Source organism: Rhinolophus sinicus, chromosome 17 (genome assembly GCF_057876585.1).
Source record: "Rhinolophus sinicus isolate RSI-liver-muscle chromosome 17, RSI-T2T, whole genome shotgun sequence".
NCBI lineage: Eukaryota > Metazoa > Chordata > Mammalia > Chiroptera > Rhinolophidae > Rhinolophus > Rhinolophus sinicus.
In genome coordinates this window covers 196,820,344-196,843,213 of record NC_142517.1, presented here as the reverse complement: position 1 = coordinate 196,843,213, position 22,870 = coordinate 196,820,344, and the positions used below count along the sequence as shown (strand labels likewise).

At 35.3% G+C, this 22,870-nt stretch overlaps 1 protein-coding gene across 6 annotated transcripts in view; it reads left to right on the top strand.

The window, feature by feature from the left end:
- Window positions 1-22,870, top strand: part of USP37 (ubiquitin specific peptidase 37) — a 77,227-nt gene that overhangs the window by 49,345 nt on the left and 5,012 nt on the right. For 5 of the 6 annotated variants that reach the window (XM_074313360.2, XM_074313366.2, XM_074313372.2 and 2 more), the window contains 9 exons: window positions 240-404; window positions 2,147-2,212; window positions 4,928-5,069; window positions 6,783-7,038; window positions 15,083-15,249; window positions 17,559-17,619; window positions 20,805-20,920; window positions 22,233-22,302; window positions 22,621-22,759. In XM_074313360.2, the coding sequence (XP_074169461.1) occupies window positions 240-404; window positions 2,147-2,212; window positions 4,928-5,069; window positions 6,783-7,038; window positions 15,083-15,249; window positions 17,559-17,619; window positions 20,805-20,920; window positions 22,233-22,302; window positions 22,621-22,759 (1,182 nt within the window). The remainder of the gene's footprint in view (window positions 1-239; window positions 405-2,146; window positions 2,213-4,927; window positions 5,070-6,782; window positions 7,039-15,082; window positions 15,250-17,558; window positions 17,620-20,804; window positions 20,921-22,232; window positions 22,303-22,620; window positions 22,760-22,870) is intronic. The other variant, XM_019741852.3, reaches the window with a different exon arrangement.

The window sequence follows — 22,870 nt, the reverse complement described above, 5'->3', positions numbered from 1 at the left end:
TCATTGATCCACCCAATGCCCGTGTTTTATTTTTATTTGTGTTCTTAATAGTCAGCACAGTGCTTAGCACATGGCAGGTATTCAGTAAATGTTTTTTGGCTAAAACTTTAGTTTGGCCAAATGTACTCTTTAAATCAAAAACGATCTAACATGGTTAGTTGCAGTGATCTCGTCTCACCAATAAGAGAGCTACCTCTATTATGTACAAACTAGTAATGTCATTATCTCCTGTTTTTCAGGATCCTCATTCTTCATCTGAAGCGATACAGCTTCAATGTCACTCTCTCACTTAACAACAAGATTGGGCAGCAAGTCATCATTCCAAGATACCTGACCCTTTCGTCTCATTGCACTGAAAATACAAAATCACCCTTCACCCTTGGTTGGAGTGCACATATGGCAATGTAAGCCCTTTAGTGAGAATCTCTTTGCCTTCCCTTTTGAAGTAGAAAAACATTTAGTATCTAATGAAAAGAATGACTGAACTAGATAGATAACATGACTCCCAGGTAAAATCAGATCAAGAAGGAGATTTTAATTTTGCTTTATTTTGGGATTTTGTATTAAATTACTGCCTGACTGAAATAATTGTAGTAATAAATTGAAGTAATAAAATTTTTAAACAAAATTCTTCCAAGTACATTAGTTGCCTTTCATAGTAAGTTACCTTTTTAGGGAATGCTCTTACGCTTTTAGATCACTAGAAGACAGTTTGATATATTTTGGGAATATAAACCTAATTTGCATGTTCATAAGAGTCACCTGAACACTAAATTTACCAATTCTTGTGTTCTTTCCCTAGAAGTTCTGTTTCATTAGATGTAAGTTAGGGCTTGGGAATAGATATTTTTAACAGATGCCTTTGCTGACTCTTTGGGGTATGCAAATTTGGGAAACTGTGTATATTAAATGTTATTCTGAGGTCCCAAAAATAGATTGTTTTCATAAGTGTATTGTCACTATTGGGAGTGAAGAACTTCAGTGACTCCTAAAAATTTTTCCATGAGAAAAGAAGTAACCTTTACGTTTGATTTTGCTTTATCATGTATGCTGAGAAAACCTTAGGACTTCTCTGAATGTTGCTCTTTCTTCTAAATACTTGCATTACTTTGGAGCCATATATTGTTCTTTTTTATACTTGAACTCTAGTTTGATATGATCATCAAGTTTAGAACTTTAGAGGTAAATGGGATTTTAGAGATTTTATCTAAATTCTTAATTTTATAGAGGAGATCAAAGTAGATTAAGTAATTTTCTTAAGGTTATAAGTTAGTAACTGGAAGAGCCAGGTTTCTTGGCTGAAATGGAATAATAGACATTTCAGGAAGTGAATAAACATTTGCTAACATGAATTGATGCAGTTTTATAAAATGTGTTTCTCCTTGGGTTAATAATTTAAATATACACTATATCATATAAGTTTACACTAAAGGCCTCAATGGGTCTACTAATAAAGACATGTTCCCAGAGAGGCTTAGTGTTTCTGGATTTTCTCTTATGGCCTTTGTTTGAAATAGATGTGTGGGGTTTTTTTGTTTTGTTTTGTTTTGTTCATTTGTTTTTTGTTTGTTTTTTTGCTTGATGCGGTTGCCCTCTGCTGATAGAGTTATTACTCTTTCTGGCAGTAGTACTATTTCAAACCATCAGTGTAGACTCTATATGATAGCCTGAAACCAGGCTATCTGACTCTGTAATTTAATAGTTTTAAGACTTTGGACGAAATTCCTTGACCTATCTGTAGGGAAAATAATAGAGTGGTTGTGAACATTAAATGAGGTGATATACGTGAGTTCTTACTACAGTGCCTGACATCTAGTAAGTCCTCAACAAATGAGAGCTATTATTATTTTATTGTTTAAAAGTAAAGAACTGAGACAAGATGATTTTTCCCAGATTGTTCTTTTCATGTGCATTACATTTGACTTTGTTTCCAGTGCTGTTTATTGAGGTCATTGGATCAGGGAGAACCAGAGATGGTATTTTGTTTTCTTTTTGGCCTCTATCACTAGTAAAAATATTATAATTGTTTGCTTTTCAAGAGGATACATAAGGGTCTATAGTACAGAGTAATTCATTTTGTAAGTTAAATATATATATATTTAATAATGTAATTGTATACATTACATATTTTCTAATTTTCTGATAGTTCTAGACCATTGAAAGCCTCTCAAATGGTGAATTCCTGCATCACCAGCCCTTCTACACCTTCAAAGTGAGTTACATTTCTTGTGTACCCAAAATTTGTATTTTTAAGGATTTGGCTTACCCTAATTTCCAAAAGTATCCTCCCCTTTTCTTTGTTGTTTCTCTTTTTGCATGATAACTGCTCTGTATTACTATACTTCGGAATTTTCCTGAATCTGCTTTAAACTATAATCTAGGGTATAACAAGTTTTTAACAGTGAAGCAAGTTCAGATGATCCTCTCAAAATTTTGTTCTAAAACTTCTTAAATCATCTGTTAATATTGTAATATTTCCATCGTACAACTCTAGAAATTGACTGATGGTGAGGATTTTTAAGGATTGAAGGGATGAAATAACCCCCAGTTGGTGTAAAGCACTGTTCCTCAAAGATGCGCATGGAGATCCCAAAATATCTTTTTACCTGTTGTTAACCAGTCTGGAAATTCTTGTCTTAGACACTGAACTGGAGCTATTCTGAAAGGGGACAGGAAAACAAACACACACTGGAATGTAGCTGTTCTACAAGTATATTTCTTTATTTTTGCTTAAGACCAAAAGTTTGTCCAAGAAGGGAAGCAAATACTTTTTTTTAATATACCTCCTCCGTGATTAAATTAGAGTGACAGTTCCTGATTGGACAATTCTAAATGACTTGCTTGTCATTGATCTTTAAAATTAGTTTTTCTAAAAATTTGGTGTCCCAAAGTACTTTTAGAAAAGAGACATTTTTGTTGTTTAAGGGTTTTGGGGGGCTTATATAACCATAAAATGACATTTGGGAACTGCTATTTTCTTTTCCTCCTGTTAATTATTTTTCAGTGCAATTAAAACCAGATGACTAACATGACTAGAAATCTGAAATGGTACCGATATGAATACTCTTGCCCGTTCTCAAGATACAAATGAGCAATACCACTTGGCTGCTTAGAAAGTGAGCAAGTGATGCATTTACAGGATGAATATTTTTCATTACTACAGGCAAGCTGCCTTCTGTGAATATAGTAACTATTAATGGAATGCACTCTTTATGTACCAGATCACTATAGTTTCAAGAAAGAGATGGTTTCATTGGGCATCATTTTACTTGGCATGGTCATCTGTTCTCCAGGGTCTATTGGTATCAGAATTTGAGAATTGGTCACTAAAGGATGATTAGGCCCTAGAAGACCTGTCATGCCGATCAAACTTAAAAGAGGCTGAGTTATGAACCGAATATCATTGGTTCTACAATGTCCTTTGTCACATTTGACCCTGGCATATTAGTAGCCAGGTGTCACCCTCATTCAGCAAAGTATTTACGTGGATAAACAAATTAATATGTTCAGTTTTGCATTGGTAAGCACGAAATCAGAAATGAGGAATTAAGGTGGCTAATTGGCTATTTCTAAGTTACACTAAAAACCTTTTTGACAACATAATGGGAGGCTCTTCAAGTGTTCGGGCTGGAGTGCACTGCTATCCTGGCTGCTCTCAGCCACAGACTATGTTTGGGCTTATCACTGACCACTTGCCTCTTTTCTTTGATCTACATTGCTATGCAGTTCTCTTGGTTTCCATTGTGGCCTCTTATTTCTTGGTGCCATCATTCTGTATGTTTATTTACAGTTTTCACATTTAGATTAATTGCATTTTTCCAATTTCCATTTTACGTTTTTTTAGTATAGCATATGAATTTATGTTAACCTTCATCAAAGAAAATTTGTACACTTGGACCTTTACCACTTTTTCCTTTAGCTTATTTTCAGCTCATTTAGAAGACAACACAGTAACACCTTACTTATCTGGTATCATTGAAGAATGATATTTGATATTCCACATAAATGAATTTTTATATAACTGAAGCTTGCCTTTTTAAGCATTAATCTTAAATTTTTTTAACCATTTTAGGTGGTTATATACTCTGTGACTTTACAGAACTTCTTATATTCTTAAATAAAATATACTGAAGATAACTTAAATATGTTGTAATGACTTAGAATGAGCATTGAGCATCAGTTATTGCACTGTTTTAATATCGTAATGCCCTCAGAGGCTCTTAATTCTTACAAGACAGTTTAACTTTATATTAAATGACTTTATAGTTCTTTATTGCCTTTTTTGTGGTTATTCTCTGTCACTTTTTAGCTCTCATTTCTTGATGAACTTGCTACATTATTTTATACATCATTTCCTGGGAATGAAGGGTCCCTTTCTAAAGAGTAAAGTGCATGGGCTTTGAATCTGCTGCCTTCCTCAGAAGCCTTTTTTCTTACTTTTGAATCCCTGTACTCTGGAAGGTAGAGGTTGCCAGAAATCTGACCTACATAATTGGATAAGTGGAATGTTACTGTTAATTTTAAAACACATGGATCATAATTTAAAAGATCAAAAATTAGTCCTCATGTACTCTGTTGTCAAAAACATTTATTCATTGCTATGTCTGCATGCATTCAGTAGAGTACTTGTTTTATAAAAACAATAACAAACTTTGGGGTTGATCATTAAAAGAAAAAAGGCACAAAGTGATTGGTTTACTGATATGTAATAGCATAAGAATTGTCTAATTTTCAAAGCATGACTCTTGGAGTGGGGCAAAGGTAATGCTTAAATATAACTTTTTGGTATATCTTTTTTTTCTCTTGTTAAATCATTTTCCATAATGGAAAAGTTTTTTGTTTTATTTTTATATTTATGCATCAAAAGATAACAAGGACAAATATCTATCAGACTTATATAGGGTCTTATTTTTTTCTTGAATTACAGGAATTTCCCCTTCAAATCCAAGAGCTCCTTGGCTTTGTGCCTTGATTCAGACAGTGAGGATGAGCTAAAACGCTCTGTGGCCCTTAGCCAGAGACTTTGTGAAATGGCAGGCTGCGAACAGCAGCAGGAAGACCTGGAAAAAGTAAGTAATTTCTTATCAAAATTTCTGACAAAGATTTGTATAGCTCTTACTCTCCAAACAAATGCCTTTCATGACCAGCACCAACAAACTTAATATACAACATAGATCATAAACTCAGTGGATCTGTTCACACTAGTTTTGGACTGTGCCTTCTGTAGCTACAAAACAAGTCTGTTTAAAGATGGATTGAGACTTTTTATATTGAGGTATGATTGACATATAACATATTAGTTTCAGATGCACAACATAAGGATTTGATATAGTATATGTTGTGAAATGATTACCATAGTAAGTCTAGTTAACATCCATCACCATCCATAGTTACAAAAATTTTTTTCCTTATGATGAGAACTTTTAAGATCTACTCTCTTAGCAACTTTCAAATATGCAATACAATATCATTAACTATAGTCACCATGCTGGACGTTACACCCCATGACTTCTTTATAACTGGAAGTTTTTATCTTTTGACATCTTTCACACACACACACCCCCCACCACCCTCCTCTGGCAACCACCAATCTGTTCTCTGTATCTGTGAGCTTGAGGTTTTTTGTTTGTTTAGAGTCCACATATAAGTGAGATCATATGTTATTTGTCTTTATTTCACTTAGCCTAATGTCCTCCAGGTCCATCCATGTTGTTACAAGTATCAAGATTTACTTTCTTTTTTATGGCTGAATAATATTCCATTGTGTATATGTATACCACATCTTCTTTATTCGTTCATCTATTGATGGGCTTTTTTTAAAGTATTGGTGTGACAATTGTTAGGTAAAGTTACATAATGGTCGCTTTTTTGTTTCCAAGATTGAGACTTAAGAAATGAAAGTTGTAGATAAATTGCTTTCTCCTATTAACCTTCAAAGCTCCTTTAACATATGGGTCCTCAAATTATTACTTGCTTTATTTTGGTACTAGTTGTTAAATGAGAGAACCATAGTAAACATTTTATGTCAACAGGCAAACCACATAAACTAAAGGTTTGAATAATGGGTATGAAGGCATAACTACATTATCTTCTATCTTGACACATAATGATAGCTAATACTTTGAAGATACAAGCTTTTCTAGGAGTTTGCAACATCTTATACAACTGTTTGATTTTAAATCTCCCTTTCAGTAAGGTAATTATTTTAGTAGTTATTTTTTGTTCTGACTTGTTTCCCATCTTACTTTAAAGCTAGAAGTGTTTGTGGTTGCTACCTTGAATGAGAAATCATAAAAAATCAAAAATTCTCCCAGAAACAAAAGTTATTCAGAAAATAACTATGAATATTTACATAGTGTTGATGTAGTTTTTATTTTCTCATTTATTAGAAGAAAATAAAACTTGCCAACATTTAAAAAGGAATATTAGGTATAGTGACAGAATATTTACAGTATAATCCATGTATATCTGAAGAAAATACAGTATTATCTCTGATGGATTTTGAGTGAATTTGTTTTACTATTTTTATATATTTTCCAAATTTCCACAAAGAACATACTTAACACTTATTATAATCAAGAAAATAAACATGTATTTTTATGTAGTTATTATTCAAAGAATATTAGGTTTGCTAGTAAGTTTTTATATTGTTATTGATAGTTAAATAACCCAAAGCATCAAAGAAAGGAAACTCTAGAAATAAAATAAACTCACTTTAAAATCTTAAGATTGCTATATTTGTACTCATTCTAGTTTCCTATAAAAGTAACTCTCTTCTTCAGGATTCAAAATCATGCAGAACAGAGACTGATAAGTCTGAATTGGAAAACTCAGGATTTGATGGAATGAGTGAAGAAGAGCTTCTGGCAGCTGTCCTAGAGATAAGTAAGAGAGAAGCTTCACCATCTCTGAGTCATGAAGATGATGATAAACCAACAAGCAGCCCAGATACCGGATTTGCAGAGGATGATATTCAAGAAATACCTGAAAATCCAGATGCAGTGGAAACTGAGAAACCCAAAACAATCACTGAGCCAGGTAGGTTTAATGAAAATATCTGTTAAAGAAGGCACACTTGTGTTCCAAATCCTTGTAGTGATACCTGGCTTCTGAGTAATGAGGTGAAATGGATCTGTATCATGTATAACGGAGCTAATGATATTTTCGTGCTTTCTTTTTAACAGTTTTAAAAATGAGAAATAAATAATGTGAGTAGTACCCAGAGGCTGTTATACCCTTTGGGTGTACATCAGAAGAAAAGTCAGTATTCTTATGTGCATTTAATAAAAGTTTGTATCAGTTTTTGGTCACTTTTCTCTCACCACTGCTCGCTCAGAAGAGTGAATAATTCTTAATTTTTCTATATTTGAACAAGTTTTAGTGTGCAGTCGTCCCTCAGTATCCATGGGGGATTGGTTCCAGGACCCCCACCAATACCGAAATCCACATATGCTCAAGTCCCTTATATAAAATGGCTTAGTATTTACATATATCCTATGCACTGCCTCCTGTATACTTTAAATCATTTTTAGATTACTTACAATACCTAAAACAATGTAAGTACTGTGTAAATAGTTGTTATACTGTATTGTTTAGGGAATAATGACAAGAAAAAAAGCCTGTACACATTCAGTCTAGATGCAACCATTGTAGGCCTAACTATTAGTACATATCAGCAATAAGGTAGCAATTTTTTTTCAAAGTATGTTCAATCAGTGGTAGGTTGAACCTGGATGCAGGACCCACGGATACGGAGGGCTGACTGCATAAATAATTCAAGTTCTCCATTCTCTTTTGGGTTCATCCTTTCGTAATGGTAGAAAAATCACTCAACTAAGAGGTCAGATCTTGGGCCTCTTGTCTTGGCTATACCACTAACTAGCTATGAATTACTAAATAGGTCATTTACCTCTTTGATACTCAGTTTTCTTATCTCTATATGGGGATCTACCAGACATACTTCTGAAGGTTGAGAATAGAATATTAGGTAATTAATTTATAGAGATAAAAATTATTTTTGTGGTAATTATTATATTTTGTTACTTCTCAAGTTGTCAGTGGGAACAGCAGAGCTGAACCTCTGCCTTGCACGATGGGTATTTTAAGATTTTTAGGTAGAAAATTTTTACTACTTCCTATCACCAACTCTGATATTTTTTATCCTTATATTTCTAACATATGTATCATTTAGCTAGCTAATGTGTTTCAGTATATCAAACCTAGAATTTTGGAGATGAAGAGAATAGTAGTGTATCACAGAATTGCTTTCTGTATTCTTGGGGTTAGGGCCTCATCAATTTTGAATTATTTTATGTGCAAGTGAAATAAGAATTACTGCAGCCTCAATTTTTTTGGGGGGAATAGCTGATGATTTTTGTTTATCAGAGTTCTTTTTATTCCTTCTTGATGCAAGTATTCTTATGAAATCCCCTTCTCTTATTAAACTTATTGCCCTTAGGTATCATTGGTTAATATTAGTGCGTTTGTCCCTTGCCGATTTATTTCCTGCTTTCAGCTCTTTTAATTTTGTCTCAGTCCCACATCTCCTTAAAATTAACAAAGGAAGTTATTCTTATGTACATTTAGCTCTAGATTGTCTATGCCAATGGAAAACACTGAGGTTATCAAAATCATTAATAATCTCAGGTGGTTTACAACTACAGCAGCTTTGGTGAGAACGAACTTGTTTGTAAGTACTTTATATGGAAGAGCCTCTATTGTTTAGTTACCATCGTCCCCAGTTGGATGCTGGCCACGATTGTTGTGTTTCCTGTTTCTTTAACCTCACTATTCCATTCATCTTCTTACTATAACTGAAACCTAAAGACGTTGCTTCTCCTGCAGTTATTTTTTTATTTCTTTTTCAATTCTTTTTTTTTTTTAACATGGAAAATATTGAGCAAAGACTAAAGTAGAGGGATGAGTATAATGAACCTTCCCCCTTGTACCCATTATCAACAATAATTACCCAAAAAAATCCAGTCTTGTTTCATCTGTATCACAGCTTCCTTCTACACCCCATTCCCTGGATTAATTAAAAGTGAATCCCAGATACTAGATCATTTCATCACTAAGGGTTTCAGTGTCTCTAAAAGTAAGAAATCATTTTTAAAAACATATCCTCAATCCCACTGTCATACTTTAAAAATTAACAATAATTCTAAGGAATGATCAAATATTAAATCCTCCATGAGTCAAATCTGGAGAGAAGTTGAAGAATAAATAGTGAACACTTACATATATCCTACACCTAGATTCATTAATTTCAGATTCTCTTTTTTCTACCCACCCCACCCTGTGTGTGTGTGTTTGTGCAGCAGTTACCTGAAAATTAGGGTCTTAAAACAACAGTAATTTTAATATCGCTCATAATTCTATGGATTGGCTGGTTTTAGCTGGTAGTTCTTCTGCTCCGCATGATGTTGGCGGGGACTTATCAGGGCCACAGCATCCAAGATGGCTTACCTTGGCATGTTGGTTAGAAGGGCCCACTGGGATGGCTAGATACCCTCTCCATTCCTCCCTTCCCCTCCCCTTGCCCGTCTTCCTCCCCATCTTCTCTTCATCTTTTCATGTAATCTCAGGGCCTCTTCCTTTCCATGTGGTCTCTCCAGCAGGATAGCCAGGCTTCTTACATGACAGCTCAAGGCTCCCAAAAGCACAAAAGGGGAAGCTGCCAGGCTTCCTTAATGATTAGGCTCAAAATGTGCATGGAATCAATTCTAGCACAGTGCTTTATTGGTTAAAGCACTCACAGGATCTGTCCAGATTCATTGTGAGGGGTCTACACAAGAGTAAGAATACTGGTAGGCATGGTTCATTGGAGGCCATACTTAGAGACTACACAAACACTTTTCTTTTTTAATGGAACCATTTGAAATGCAGGTATCATGACATTTCATTCTAAAACACTTCAGCCTAAATCTTCTAAGTATATGGAAATTTTCCTACATAACAATTATCACAAATAAGAATACTAACAGCAGTTCTATATATAATTCCAAAATAGAGCCCACACACATTTCCCTGATGGTCTCCAAAATATTTTTTATACCTTTTTTTTTAACCTAAATCCCAAAGTTTACTCACTGTATTTGGTTGTTAGGTCTCTAGTTAAGGCCAGTTTTTCTTTGAAAGGCTCTCATTTTTTGTTGTCATACTGTTTTTTAGGTATAAGCTGTTTTTTTCCCCCATACCCTAAAACTTTAGAGGCTAGAGATGGAATAGGTTTCTCCTTGTTACCCATTGCCATTTCCAACGGTTGGTCTCCTTTTATCCTACAGAATTTCAGGCTGCTTTGAAGTACATGACGTCAGCCTTTGCCACCTCTTATCTCTTCCTGTAGCTGTCTTTTACCTTCCAGCAACTCCCCTCAACATTCTTAGGGCCTTCAGCATCCTCATGAATGATCCTTCACCAGCCTAGTTTCTCAGTAGATCTTCTTCCCCATCTTCATTACTAACAGAAGTCATACCCTAGACCAGTTATTGTCAAAGTGTGTCCCCAGACCATCAGTGTCATGTGGGAACTTGCAGGAAATGCCTTTCTTGGCCCTACCCCACAGCTACTGAATGAACAACTCTAGATGTGGAGCTCAACATTCCGCGATTTGATTCCAAATGATGCTCAAGGATACTAAAGTTAGGGAGCCACTTCCATAGACTTAGTTACCATCAGTAGTTGTACCACCTTTGAAATCTTGATCTCAAATAGCCTTCTTTAACCCTCCTCTCCTTTAGCTACCCTACTGTCATAGCCTTATTTCAATGATTACTTGGTGTCATAAAGACTTCCAGTCATTTGACTTTTTTGCTATTCATCACCTCCCTCTTATCACGTCCTTCCCCAGTCTATCTGCCGTACTGTGGTACTCTTTTAGCTCCTTGTTCACTTTTCTGTCACAGTCACAAAATCTCAACTCTCAGCTCAATTAGCTTCTTATTCTGTGCCTACTTTCACAAGCAGCTGAAGATTGCTGGAGAAAAATCACAAAGCCGTTGACTACACTTTCCTCAAATTTGTGATTATACTCTTAAATGGGCACCAAATTCGATTATACTAGTTGTATTATACTTCCTTAGTAAATTTCTCTTCTCAGTCTCCATGATCTCTTCCTCAAATCTCCTGTTTTCCTTTCACACACATTCTGCATTCATAACTTAGCAGTATACTTTTCAAAGCAAATAGATGCAATCAGATGAAAGCGCTGCCTTCACTTTCACTAAGGAGGAAAAGTCCCTGTTCTTATTTAAGGCCAGTCCCTCCATTCATATCCAGAATCTTATTCACTTGTGCCTTCTAAAGACTTTCACTCTTGAAATTATGCTCTTTTTCTTCTGCATCAAGTCTTCCCTCTCTTTGAAATTATTCCTGTTGTGCTTTAGTATCACCCATATTTTAAAAACCCTCTTAGGACCTTATGTTTCCCTTCAGCTACTGCCCCCTTTCTTTGCTCCCCTCACAGCAAAATTATTTTGAGAGTTGTTTAATTCATTCTCTCTACTTTCTTACCACCTCCATGCTCTTCTCAGCCCTCTCCAAGTGGGCTCTCCTCCCCACCACCCCATTTATATGGTTTTTATCAAGTTTACATTAGCAGTATTTCACACAATCTACCTACCACTCCCTACTTCACATTTAAAACTTTGTAAACGTTTTTCTCTGAACTTCCATCGTACTACACTTGTTGGGGTGTTTTCTTCCTACTAAAACAACTACTCATTTCAAGTTGGTTTGTTTTGCCTCCCTCATCAGAACTCTAATTGTTGGAGTATTCCCAGGACACTGTCGTTAGCTGTGTCTTCTTTTCTACTTAAGCGCTCTCACTAAGTGATCTCATAGTACCCCGGTGTCACAAGATCAGAGTCGTATTTCCAGCCTAGCCCTCTCCCCTGAGCTTTGAACTTGTATGTTGAAATGCCTACTTGAATGTCCATTTGATGTTTAATTTTTATCCCCCTTCCCCTAAATATTCCTTCCCCATGTCAGCAAATGGTACCATCATAAATCCAGTTGCTTAGGCCAAAAAAATACATCTCCCTAGATTTTTTTTTGTTTTACTTCACACCTCGCATTCACCATCAATAAGTCCAATCAAATGTACCTCCAAAATACATCCTAAATCCAACCATTTATCAACATCTTCATGGCTACAACTCTTATCTTCCATCTCTCACCTGGGCTACCACAACTGATTCCAACGTCTATTCCTTCACTCTTTCCTCCTACAGACCTTTCATGAACAAAGTGGCCAAAGTAATCTTTCTGAAGCATAAATCACACGGTCACTTAAAAGTTATTGTGACTTCCTATTGCACTTAACCCAAGTTTCTGACCATAGCCTGTCTCCATTCTCCCGCTCTTTCACTTACTGTTTGTTTTAGCCATACTGGTATTCTCTCTCCCTCAAATATGCGAAGCTCATTCTCACCTGAGCCTTTGCGTTTAAGCTCCCTGAATGCAAGCTATCTTGCCTTAATAATCACCGTATCCCCAGCTTCTGCAACCGTGCCTGGCGCGTAATAGATTCCTAATCAATATTTGGGGCTCAAGAGAGTAATTATCAACTGAAGAGGAACAGGAGGGATAGGGTTAAGTAAGGTTTCACTGTCTCCAGACACCAGCCAGAAGGAAGAGTGTGCAAAAGCCCACATATGAGACAGGCCATGGCAAACTAGTAGACCTAAAAAAAAATTCAGCATGGTCTGTATGACTGGAGCATAAAGCAGGAGGTGAGACTAGAGAGATACGCACTCTCCAGTCTTTACATGGCCTAAAGCCATGTTTAGGAGTTTGGACTTTTATTTCAAAAGCATTAGGAAGTTATTGAATACTTTTAAGCAAACAGGTGTTTGATAAAGATTTATATTTGGAAAAGGTCACTCTGGCTGTAATGTAGCTTATAAATTAGAGAAGAGCCAAATTAATGCTTTGAGACCTGTTAGGAAGTTGTTGCAATAGTCCAGACCAAAAGTTAATATTGCCCTACGCGAGCGTTTTGGCACTGAAAAGAAAAAAGTTGGTGGGTTCAAGCGATAGTTGGAAAATAATGATTTATCTGATATGAGGGGTAGATGAGAAGTCAAAAATGACTCCCAGGTTTCTGTCTTAAAAAAAAACAACAACTCTGTGGACAGTGATCCCATTCACTGAAATTCACTGAAATACAGAATGTTAGAAACAGGTTTCAGTGGGGGGGCAGGGGCAGAGGCAGATGTTATATTCAGTCTAAGAATATTGAGTTTTAACACATAGTTCCCTTTTGATTCACTGTGCAAGTTCCTTAAAAGTGCATCATTATTTTGTGGTCATATTTGTCCCATAAATCTTAAGTAGCTTTTGTATCTATCTGATATTCTTGTCCAAAAGACAAATGTGTGTTAATTTTAGCATATCAAAGTGAACTTTATTTGTTTTCTATCATGTGGATTAGTTGCTAGTGTAATTACAGCATTGTATGAGGTACATTGGTACATTGAGTGGTGAAAACTATTGGTTAAGAAAAGTTGTACCTCTGTCACCTTTTATGAGTGTTTTGATGATAAAAGTAATAATATTCATCTTATGCCCTAAAATAGTAGCCTCAACTCTCAAATCTTTCTTCCCCTTGAAATGCTCAACATTACCTAACTTTGAATGTCTCAGTTCCAAATTTCCACAACTTACCTGATTGAGCAACACAAATATTTATTCCTGGTCTAGTAAGCTAAGGCCAAAGGATGGGCAGAACCATACAGTCTTCAGAGCTGCCTCTTCCAGGTTATGGAAGTGACTCTATTTTTTTTTAATTGAGATCATACTGCTTTTTGTACTTAATATATCCTTAATTTGCCTCTTTTAATGAATATTGAGTTAGTTTTAGTGGTAAATATTCAGTCAGCAATTCAATACAATGAAAAAATGACGACTAGTTGCTAATTTAGAGTCTAAAGCCAAGATGCCGTAAACTTCAAAGTTGCCTGTGGTGTGGAAAACTATTTATCATTTAAATGGTTAAAATGCATTTTGGAGGCAGGTAAACGATATATACTAATTTTAAAACAATACATATAAGGTTAATCTGTAAAGGTAATTCTTATTGATCAGTCATACTTTATGAAAATTTCTTTGCTAAGAATTTTTGCTTTGGTAAAGGTTAGCGATGGGTGGGTGGGTGGGTGGGTGGATGGATGGATGGATGGATGGAAAGTCCTCCCCACTTATCTTTAATACTTACCAGTATTAAAAATGATAATGAAATGTTGTTGCTAACACAATTCAAATAACCAGAACAAAATCATGGCCATACTGTTTATCCCATCCCAGTTAGCCATAGTCCAGAGACTGAGAAGGAACAAAAAGAAATTGATGATTAATTTTTTTCTTCTCTCCCTGGATGAATGTTCTAAACATATATGTTATATACTTGTTCGGTACATGAAACGTTTATTACATATTTTATGAAACTCTCTTGATATAGAATATGTACAAGACTTAAGTTGATTATTAATGTAAAAACGCATACTCATTTAATATACATTGTAATAAATGAGAAAATCTCAATATTAGCTTAATAATTCTAGCCTCATTCTTCATTTACTCTAACAATAGTTTATTCCTAGTACTTGATCATGTGACATTATGACCTATGAATATAGCTGTTAATTCTTTTCCATCCTAACCATAGTGCTTCTGGTGATTGGTTAAATTTCAGAACCCTTGCTGTAGATCAGTGGATCTCAACAAAGCGCAGTTTTGTCCCCAGGGGACACTTGACAATGTCTGTCATTTTTGGTTGTCACAACTAGGGAGGGGGATGAGGCTACTGGTATCTACTAGGTAGAGGCCAGGCATATTACTAAACATTTCACAATGTACAGGACAGGCCCCCGACAACAACAACAAAATTGTCCCACCCAGAATGTGTCAGTAGTGCTGAGATTGAGAAACCCTCAGCTAGATGTAGTAAGATAAATTGTATGTCCCAAGAAAGTTACCTCTGAGGTTATGTAAGTTTCCCTCTGAACAGTAGATGTCACTCTAATCCAGGGATTTCGGTTTATTAGAGAGGATTTCCCAGTTATATTATGTTCTGCTTCCTCAGATCCTGCCAGTTTTACGGAGATAACTAAAGACTGTGATGAGAATAAAGAAAACAAAACCCCAGAAGGACCTCAAGGAGAGGTTGATTGGCTCCAGCAGTATGATATGGAGCGTGAACGGGAAGAGCAAGAGCTTCAGCAGGCATTGGCTCAGAGCCTTCAGGAGCAGGTAAGATATTTATATTGCTACTTTCTCCATACCTATCTTTCCCAAGAAATAGAATAATAATAATAATTAATTAATTAATTAACTGACGTGTTAAGCACTTACTATGTGTCCAGGTGATTTATATACAGTAAGTCACTGAGCCACCAAAACAAACAAAAAAACTTCTTTGGGGCTTTGCATTGGATTTGAAACAGAAACATTGACAGTTTTTCTGCTTTTAAAAATCCAAATGCAACAAAATATATTGTTGGCTACCTCCCATTACTATAATTCATTGCATGCTAAAGCAAGATGTGTTATTATAGATCACCCTAGGCCAACATTATTTTGCATGCTGTACATGCAGCCAGTATACCACCGCGATTTTATTGTTCATTTTAATGCAATGTATTTATTTTGGTCATTTTCTCACAATATGAGTCCTTTCCTATGAATTATTTGAACACAAAATTCTTAGGAATATTATCTGAATTTTAGATTTTATTCATAGACTAATACCTGCTCCTTATGTAGTAATCTTTTCTTCAATTTTTAGTTTTTTATGCTTATATTTGCCAGAGTTGGTTGATTTGCACTATTGCAGTCACCTGAGGTATCTGACTAAAAGGTGTTTTCATGGTTGTCTAATCCTATGCAATCCAAGTCATGTTAGTAATAAAAATTTACCAAGACTCCCTAGAATGCATGCATAGTTTTAGTGTGTGCAAATAATCAGATTAAGAAATCTAACTTCTCTAGCACAGTGTGTCTCAAGGTTAACTGCACATTAATATTATCTGGGGAGCTTTTAAAAATACTGATCCCTGGGTGGTTCTGCCCCTCAGAAATTCTGACGTAATTGATCTGGGCATCTAGATTTTTGTGATATATAAAAACTTCACCCATTGATTTTAATGTGCAGCTAAGGTTGAGAACTGCTGCTTTAAAACCACTTCAAAGCCAGCTGTTCTGTATCATTTTATTTATAGAAAGTACCTCCCTGGCTGCCTTGTTATCAAGATGTATACATGTCAAACTATTTTACAAATAATATGTAGTCATCATTTTTTTAAGAAAACTTGTTTTTAATGTAAAAAAACAAGGCCTGACTTCTTAAAGTAGTACCTTATAGTGCAGGGAAAGAAAAAATTCAGCACCCCTCTTTTTTCATAGATGAAAGACATATATGTTATTTCTTGTGAGCTGACCGAATTAAAACTCTTATTTTTCTCAGATGTGAGGGGTGGGTTATAAAATGAAGTTTCTTTAGTTTGATATACCCACATCATTCTATTAATAACTAAAAGAGAGTGACCTAGCTTCAGCATAGACTTTATATATTTGAATAAGTTTAATCTTATTTCCTCTTAGAGAATATCTCAGTTGCTTTCTTGAACACAGTATTAGTGCTCCCAGTACTGTAATTCAGAATAGCTCATTTTAAGCTTCTTACATACTTTACTAACTTTAAACACAAGTCTAGAATTGAGGAAAGTATAAAACAGTTGCTTAAATTAAATTTTTTCTTTATTCATACGTTGTTTGTAAATTCTCTTTTCTCTGAAGATGAGAGGGGAGATATTTATAGTCAGCATTTCCTTATTCCTTTTTATAATTAGTCATCTAGTTGAGACGTTTTCAGAGGTACTAATTTTTCTAAGAAAATCTCAGATGTATTAGAAAAGTAACAGTCAACAGCATTCATTTAGTATTTACTGAGCACTTACTATGTGTCTTGGTTTCTTTAGCAAGAACAAAAATAGAAATCTATGAATTAATACCCTGTGGAAATATTGTTTATCTTGCTGTCATAGACTTAGGGTCAGTGGTGTGCTAGAGCCAGCTCAGTCTCAGCTCGGAGAGCCATCTAGTACACACCTCTTTCTAACTCTGCATTCAGTGTCACCTTGATTGCTTAAAATTGGCCACGGTGGGAATACTTATACCATGGAAATTGGCAAACACTATAAATCAGGGTAGAGGAAAGACAGCAATTTACTAAGTATTTGCTATATGCCAGCTATTTCGTATGTGTAAGAAGAAAGGGGATGACGTCATAGTGTCACATTGAATGGCTTTAGGTTGGCAAGCCAAATGTCACTGACTAGAGGAGACAGCATTTAAGCCTTTTTAATCCCCAAGTTTATGTTTTAGGAGGATGGTGTTGGAAGTAAAGAATTTCTTTAGATCCTTCAAAAGGTCATATTCCAAGCATCCAGAAGATTATGGAAAATATTTGCAAATACTTTCACAGCAACTAATTTTATCCTCATTAAATAAGTTTAATCACTACCTCTTTAACTACCTTAGTTTTGTTCTTGTTTCTTTAGGAGGTTTGGGAACAGAAAGAAGATGATGACCTCAAAAGAGCTACAGAGTTAAGTCTTCAAGGTGTGGAGATAATTTTAATTACATTTTTTTAAATGATGAAATGTATCACACAGAGAGGAACGTATAAAATGTGTTTGTTATTTTTAATAACGAATTTGATCACTTCCTAGGTAAAGAAATAGAATCTTAGAAGTTATCTGGATACCCGTCCTTCCCCCTTCCTGCCAGAGGAAACCACTATTCTAACATTTGTATTCATCAGTAACTTGCTTTTTGAAAAAAAATCACATTTATTATATCCATATCCCTAAAGCAACAAACTATATATATATATATATATATGTATTAATTAATTAGCAAGGACAGTCTGTCTGTAATCCATCTATGTGAAAGCAGTACTGCTACTGTTAAGAGACTCCTGGTAGAAGATAAGGTAGCTTCAGTTTCCCCAGAGCTCACTCTAGAGAAGTCAGTGGGCAGAGTGAGAATTCAGAAGCATAAGGTTCACCATAGTCATGGCATTTGGCAGAACTAATATATGAACCAGGTACTGGAAGTCCACAGGGGCATGTAGTCATAGGAAATAAGCTCACTATATTTTCTGTTTCTAGATCACTGTAGCCTTTCTCCAGCTCTCAGGAATAGATCAAAACAGAACACTTTGGTGATGCAAAATGAGTGTTCTAGGGTGGTCTAGACACCAGGGCATGGAGAAAGAGCAAGAATTTCACTAGCACATGGTTGAGACAGTTACAAATCAGAATTCAAGCTAGACTCATCCAGGCATCCTGTCCTCAGATTAAAAAGATGGTGCTGATTGTGGTGATAACCATCTTGGGTCATATTGCTCCCATGTGAACTAATTGTCCTCTACATCCGTGCACAGCTATCCTGATAGCTCCCTCTGATTCCCCCTGGGAATTCCCTCTGATTCTCTCCTCTGTTTGGATCTCCCATTTCCTGTCTCACTCTGCCTCATTCTTCATCTGCTTGTGCTTTGATAAGAGAGCATCCCCACGAGTTTTCTTGAAAAAGAGGCGATGTGACTTAGATTTTTTTGGAGACCTTGCAAGTTTCATTATATTTAAGTATTTGGTTAATAGCTTGGCTAAGTATAGAATTAATTCCAGGTTTACAGTCATTCTGAAAGTATTGTTTCCCGCCGACTTTATGCTGCTGGATGGGAGAAATCTTGTTTGCAGGGTTGCTGTATGAAAAGTCTAAAGCTGTTTGTTCTTGATCCTGATGTGACCTCTTTTTTCTCTGAAAGCTTGTAGGATCTTCTCTTTGTTTCTATTGTGATCAAGCTTCATGGTGATGTGCCTTGACATGGGTCTGTTTCGTCCACCTTCTGGGCACTTGATGGATCATTTTAATCTAGAAACTTGTGTCCTTGAATTCTAAGATATTTTCACTAATTTTCTGCCTTCCACTTTCTCTCTTTTCTTTTTTTGAAACTCCTATTATCCAGACCTCCTAGTCTGGTCCTCTTAATTTTCTCATCTCCTCTCTTTAGTTTTCCATCTTTTTGTCATTTTACTCTACTCTTGGGAAGTTTCCCCAACCTTATCTCTAACTCCAAACCTTCGTTTGAGGGTTTTATTTCTATCATATTTCTAATTTTTAAGAACTGATTTGTTTTGTGAATATTCCTTTTTTAATAAGTATTTTATTTGTTTTTGTTTGATTTGGTTTGGTTCATGGAAGCAATACTATCTCAATTCTTGAGGATATTAAATATAGTTTGTTTATTTCAAGTTTACTATTCTTGAATAGATTCTTTCCTCCCAATTGCTCTGTCCTGTGTGTTTATTACGGTCTTTACATTTCTTGTTAGACGCTTTCCTCAGCTATCTAGTGATGCTTGACTGTCAGCTTATGGTTAAGAATAGGGGACTGAAAAGATGATTGGAAGCTCTGTGCACATGAATAACTAGGGCTTGACAACTTTTGAGTTTTACAGGATGGGACCATTTGGAGGAGGATGTTTCTATTTTATCCTTTCTCTTGGACTGGTCAGATTCCTAAAGAAGGGTTTTCTAATCTCTGGCCTTTGCCTAAAGGTAAAAGATGTGGCGGCCAGAGTTCTGGGAGCCAAGTATAAGAATAGGGATGGGGGCTGTTATAGTCATCTTTCAGTACGCAAACTGTCACCGCCTCCCATTTTCAGTATGGTACCCATGGCTTCCTCTGTGCCTCGCATCCCGCAATCCAGAGACTGTTTTACCCTCTCCACGGAATAAAGAGCTCCAGACTTCTGTCATTGCCTAGCAGCATGAAGTGGTGGAAAGTGGATCTAGGAATCTTTCTCAAACAGCTTTCACTTAATCCTTATTTTTATCCTCCCCTTAGCCTCCAGTTTCAGTGGTGCTTCCAAGTTGTATGTTTTTTAAAGATTCTGTGATATAAATTGGATTGGTTCTCAGTTTTTCCATTACTAGCTTAGGATTTGGCTTTGGGTTTCTTAGGTCTGCTAAGTCCATCTACCCATCTACTTTTCAGCTTCCAGAAGTTTGAGGCCATAGTCTTTTTCCTGTTCTTCCCATTCTTAGGTAGTCATGTCCTTTCAACAACTCTATGCTGTGATTTTAGTGGAATTAATTATATTTCAAAGCAAAGAGCCATTTATGTACGAATGCTCCTGGAAGTCTTTATTTCAAGCAATTAGTAAAGATGGAGTCTTCCAGTGGAAGCACGTTACTAAAGAAAAAAAGTGGATCTTGGATTTGTTTGTTTGTTTGTTTGTTTGTTTAGTGTATTTTTAGGTGAGATTTAAGAGTTAAAGGTTGAATTTCCTTTATTTTTGTTAAATTTCCAAAAAATGATTTAATATTAAAGAGAATGAAAGGATACTGACCTCTTTTCTGTGAGGTAATTTATATTTACTGGTGTTACTTACAATATGCACCATGTACTTCAAATCTAACATATGGTTTATGTAATATGGAATTTAATAAAGTTGGGTTAACTTTCAAATTATATTCTCTTCAGTTTTATTCCTTTCTTACATGAGTTATATGCCCTTATATATAAATATATAAAAAAGAAAAAGTATTTCTTTTACAGATAGTGGTGCCTGAATTGTGATTCCCCAGCATTTGTTGAGTGAATTGGAACTCTAATAATACGTTTTATGTTTTCTTACAATGATAACATGTATCCTCAAGCTGTTTTTTTATTTTCTTAATCATTTCTTTGTGTCTATTCCAAGAAGTTTTACAAGACTGTGCCTTTGTGTTCTTCAGAATTTAACAACTCTTTTCTGGATTCATTGGCTTCTGATGAGGACTCTGGAAATGAGGATGTTTTAGATATGGAATACACAGAAGCTGAAGCTGAGGAACTGAAAAGAAATGCTGAGGTAGGTGCCGTTTTATTTCCGGAGTAGAACTGGTCAATAGTCAGTATCACTCCTGCTCTTTATCTTCAAAGGCCACACTATCAGTTTCTATTGCAGGTTCATTTCTGCCTCTTTGGCAGCCACGAAATGAGCTTCACTTTCTTTTGTCCTTTGCTCCTCATTTCTTACAAGATTCAGAACAAAATGAAACAAAAACAGAAATACATTCTAATCACTTTATGTGCATGTTAGGTAATTGAGTAACATGCCTCTCAAACTCATGTTTATTAAATCACCTCTTAGCTCTACCAAAACTATGAAAACTGTTGAATTAATGATATTAACTAGAGCACATTAGAATCTTTTTTTTATTCTTTTAAAATTAATTTTTTTATCCCACTGTTCTAACAAAACTGTTAGCATTTTGACATATTCTTTTGTCATCCCTACCCCCAAGTATGCTTTTAAAAAAATCATAGTATACAATTTTTATCCTGTTTGTTAAAGACTAATTGTTAATACATTTTATTTTTAATGGCTATACTATATTTTTTCAAATGAACATACTATTTTATTTTTAACATTGAGGATTTAAGTTTTTTCTGTTTTTTCACTGTGATAAATAATACATTGAAGAATTTTGTAAGATTGTAATGTTTTCTATATTTAGGAATTTTCTTTAAGTAAGTCGCCAGAAGTCAATTACTACATCAAAGTTTAGGAATATTTTCATGGTTTCTGGTTTACATATGACACGTTTCTTCCCAAAATTGTACCTCATAGTGCTGCCTCTGTGCAGGAATATCCCTTTTTAGTTTTGTTTTATTTTTCTACTAGCAGTATTTTAATAGCGTTTTTAAAAATCTTTAAATATTGATTATTTCCAGTACTTAACTGTGAACATACCATTTTTATGGAGCTGTGGTTATTGTGTGCATTCATGTGGGTTTGAAAACAAGGTAACATCTTGGTGAGACCCACGTGATTCTTTTAAAAATAACTGAACGTTGTATTGAGTTGCTACAGCACTAACTGCTTAACCATGATTGGGCCTATTGTTAGTTCCAACTTTTCGTTACTAAAGATAATGCTACACTAAATAATTTTATACAAGTATTCTCTCCTTTTGAATTATTTTCTTAGGATACATTCTTAGTTGGGAGTAGAATTCTTGGGTCAAAGGATATGAACAATACCAACCACTGGATATTTTATTAAATCTGACCACACACACTAAAAGTTAGCCATCTCAGCTTTGATAATAAATTTAAATGTAGTATTTTGCTTTGATTCAAATGAAGAGGTAAGAGTCATGCCCACTTCTGTTTTCCAGACAGGAAATCTTCCTCATTCCTATCGGCTCATCAGTGTTGTCAGTCACATTGGTAGCACTTCTTCTTCAGGTAAATGGACATCATGAGGTCAGCATTTTATAAATGAAGTAACCAGCATTCACTCCTTATTAGGTCGCTCTTTGCCTAGTTTGTGAGGTGTAAGTTGAATGCATGAAGAAAAACTTTGAAACCTTTTATCAAAAAAGTGGTTCTGGTGTAATCTATTCCTCCTGTAAATTTTTGTACATGTTTTTTTAATGGTTTTTAGAAACATTTTGGGGGGGTAAGGTGTATGGGGTGGCTGTTTCTTTCTGAAATTTCCTGTACCTAAGAAAAAGTCAATAATGTTTTTTAAAAACCTGAATTTTCTGATTTGATTTCTTTCAGGTCATTACATTAGTGATGTGTATGACATTAAGAAGCAGGCCTGGTTTACTTACAATGACCTCGAGGTATCGAAAATCCAAGAGGCTTCCGTGCAGAGTGACCGGGATCGGAGTGGTTACATCTTCTTTTATATGCACAAGTGAGAAACCAGCAGATCTGAAACCAGGGCTGAAAAAGTCACCCAACTCTTTCTTCTTCCTTGAAGGATAAAATGTTTCTATCACTTAATTGATTGATAATTTTTGGTTTT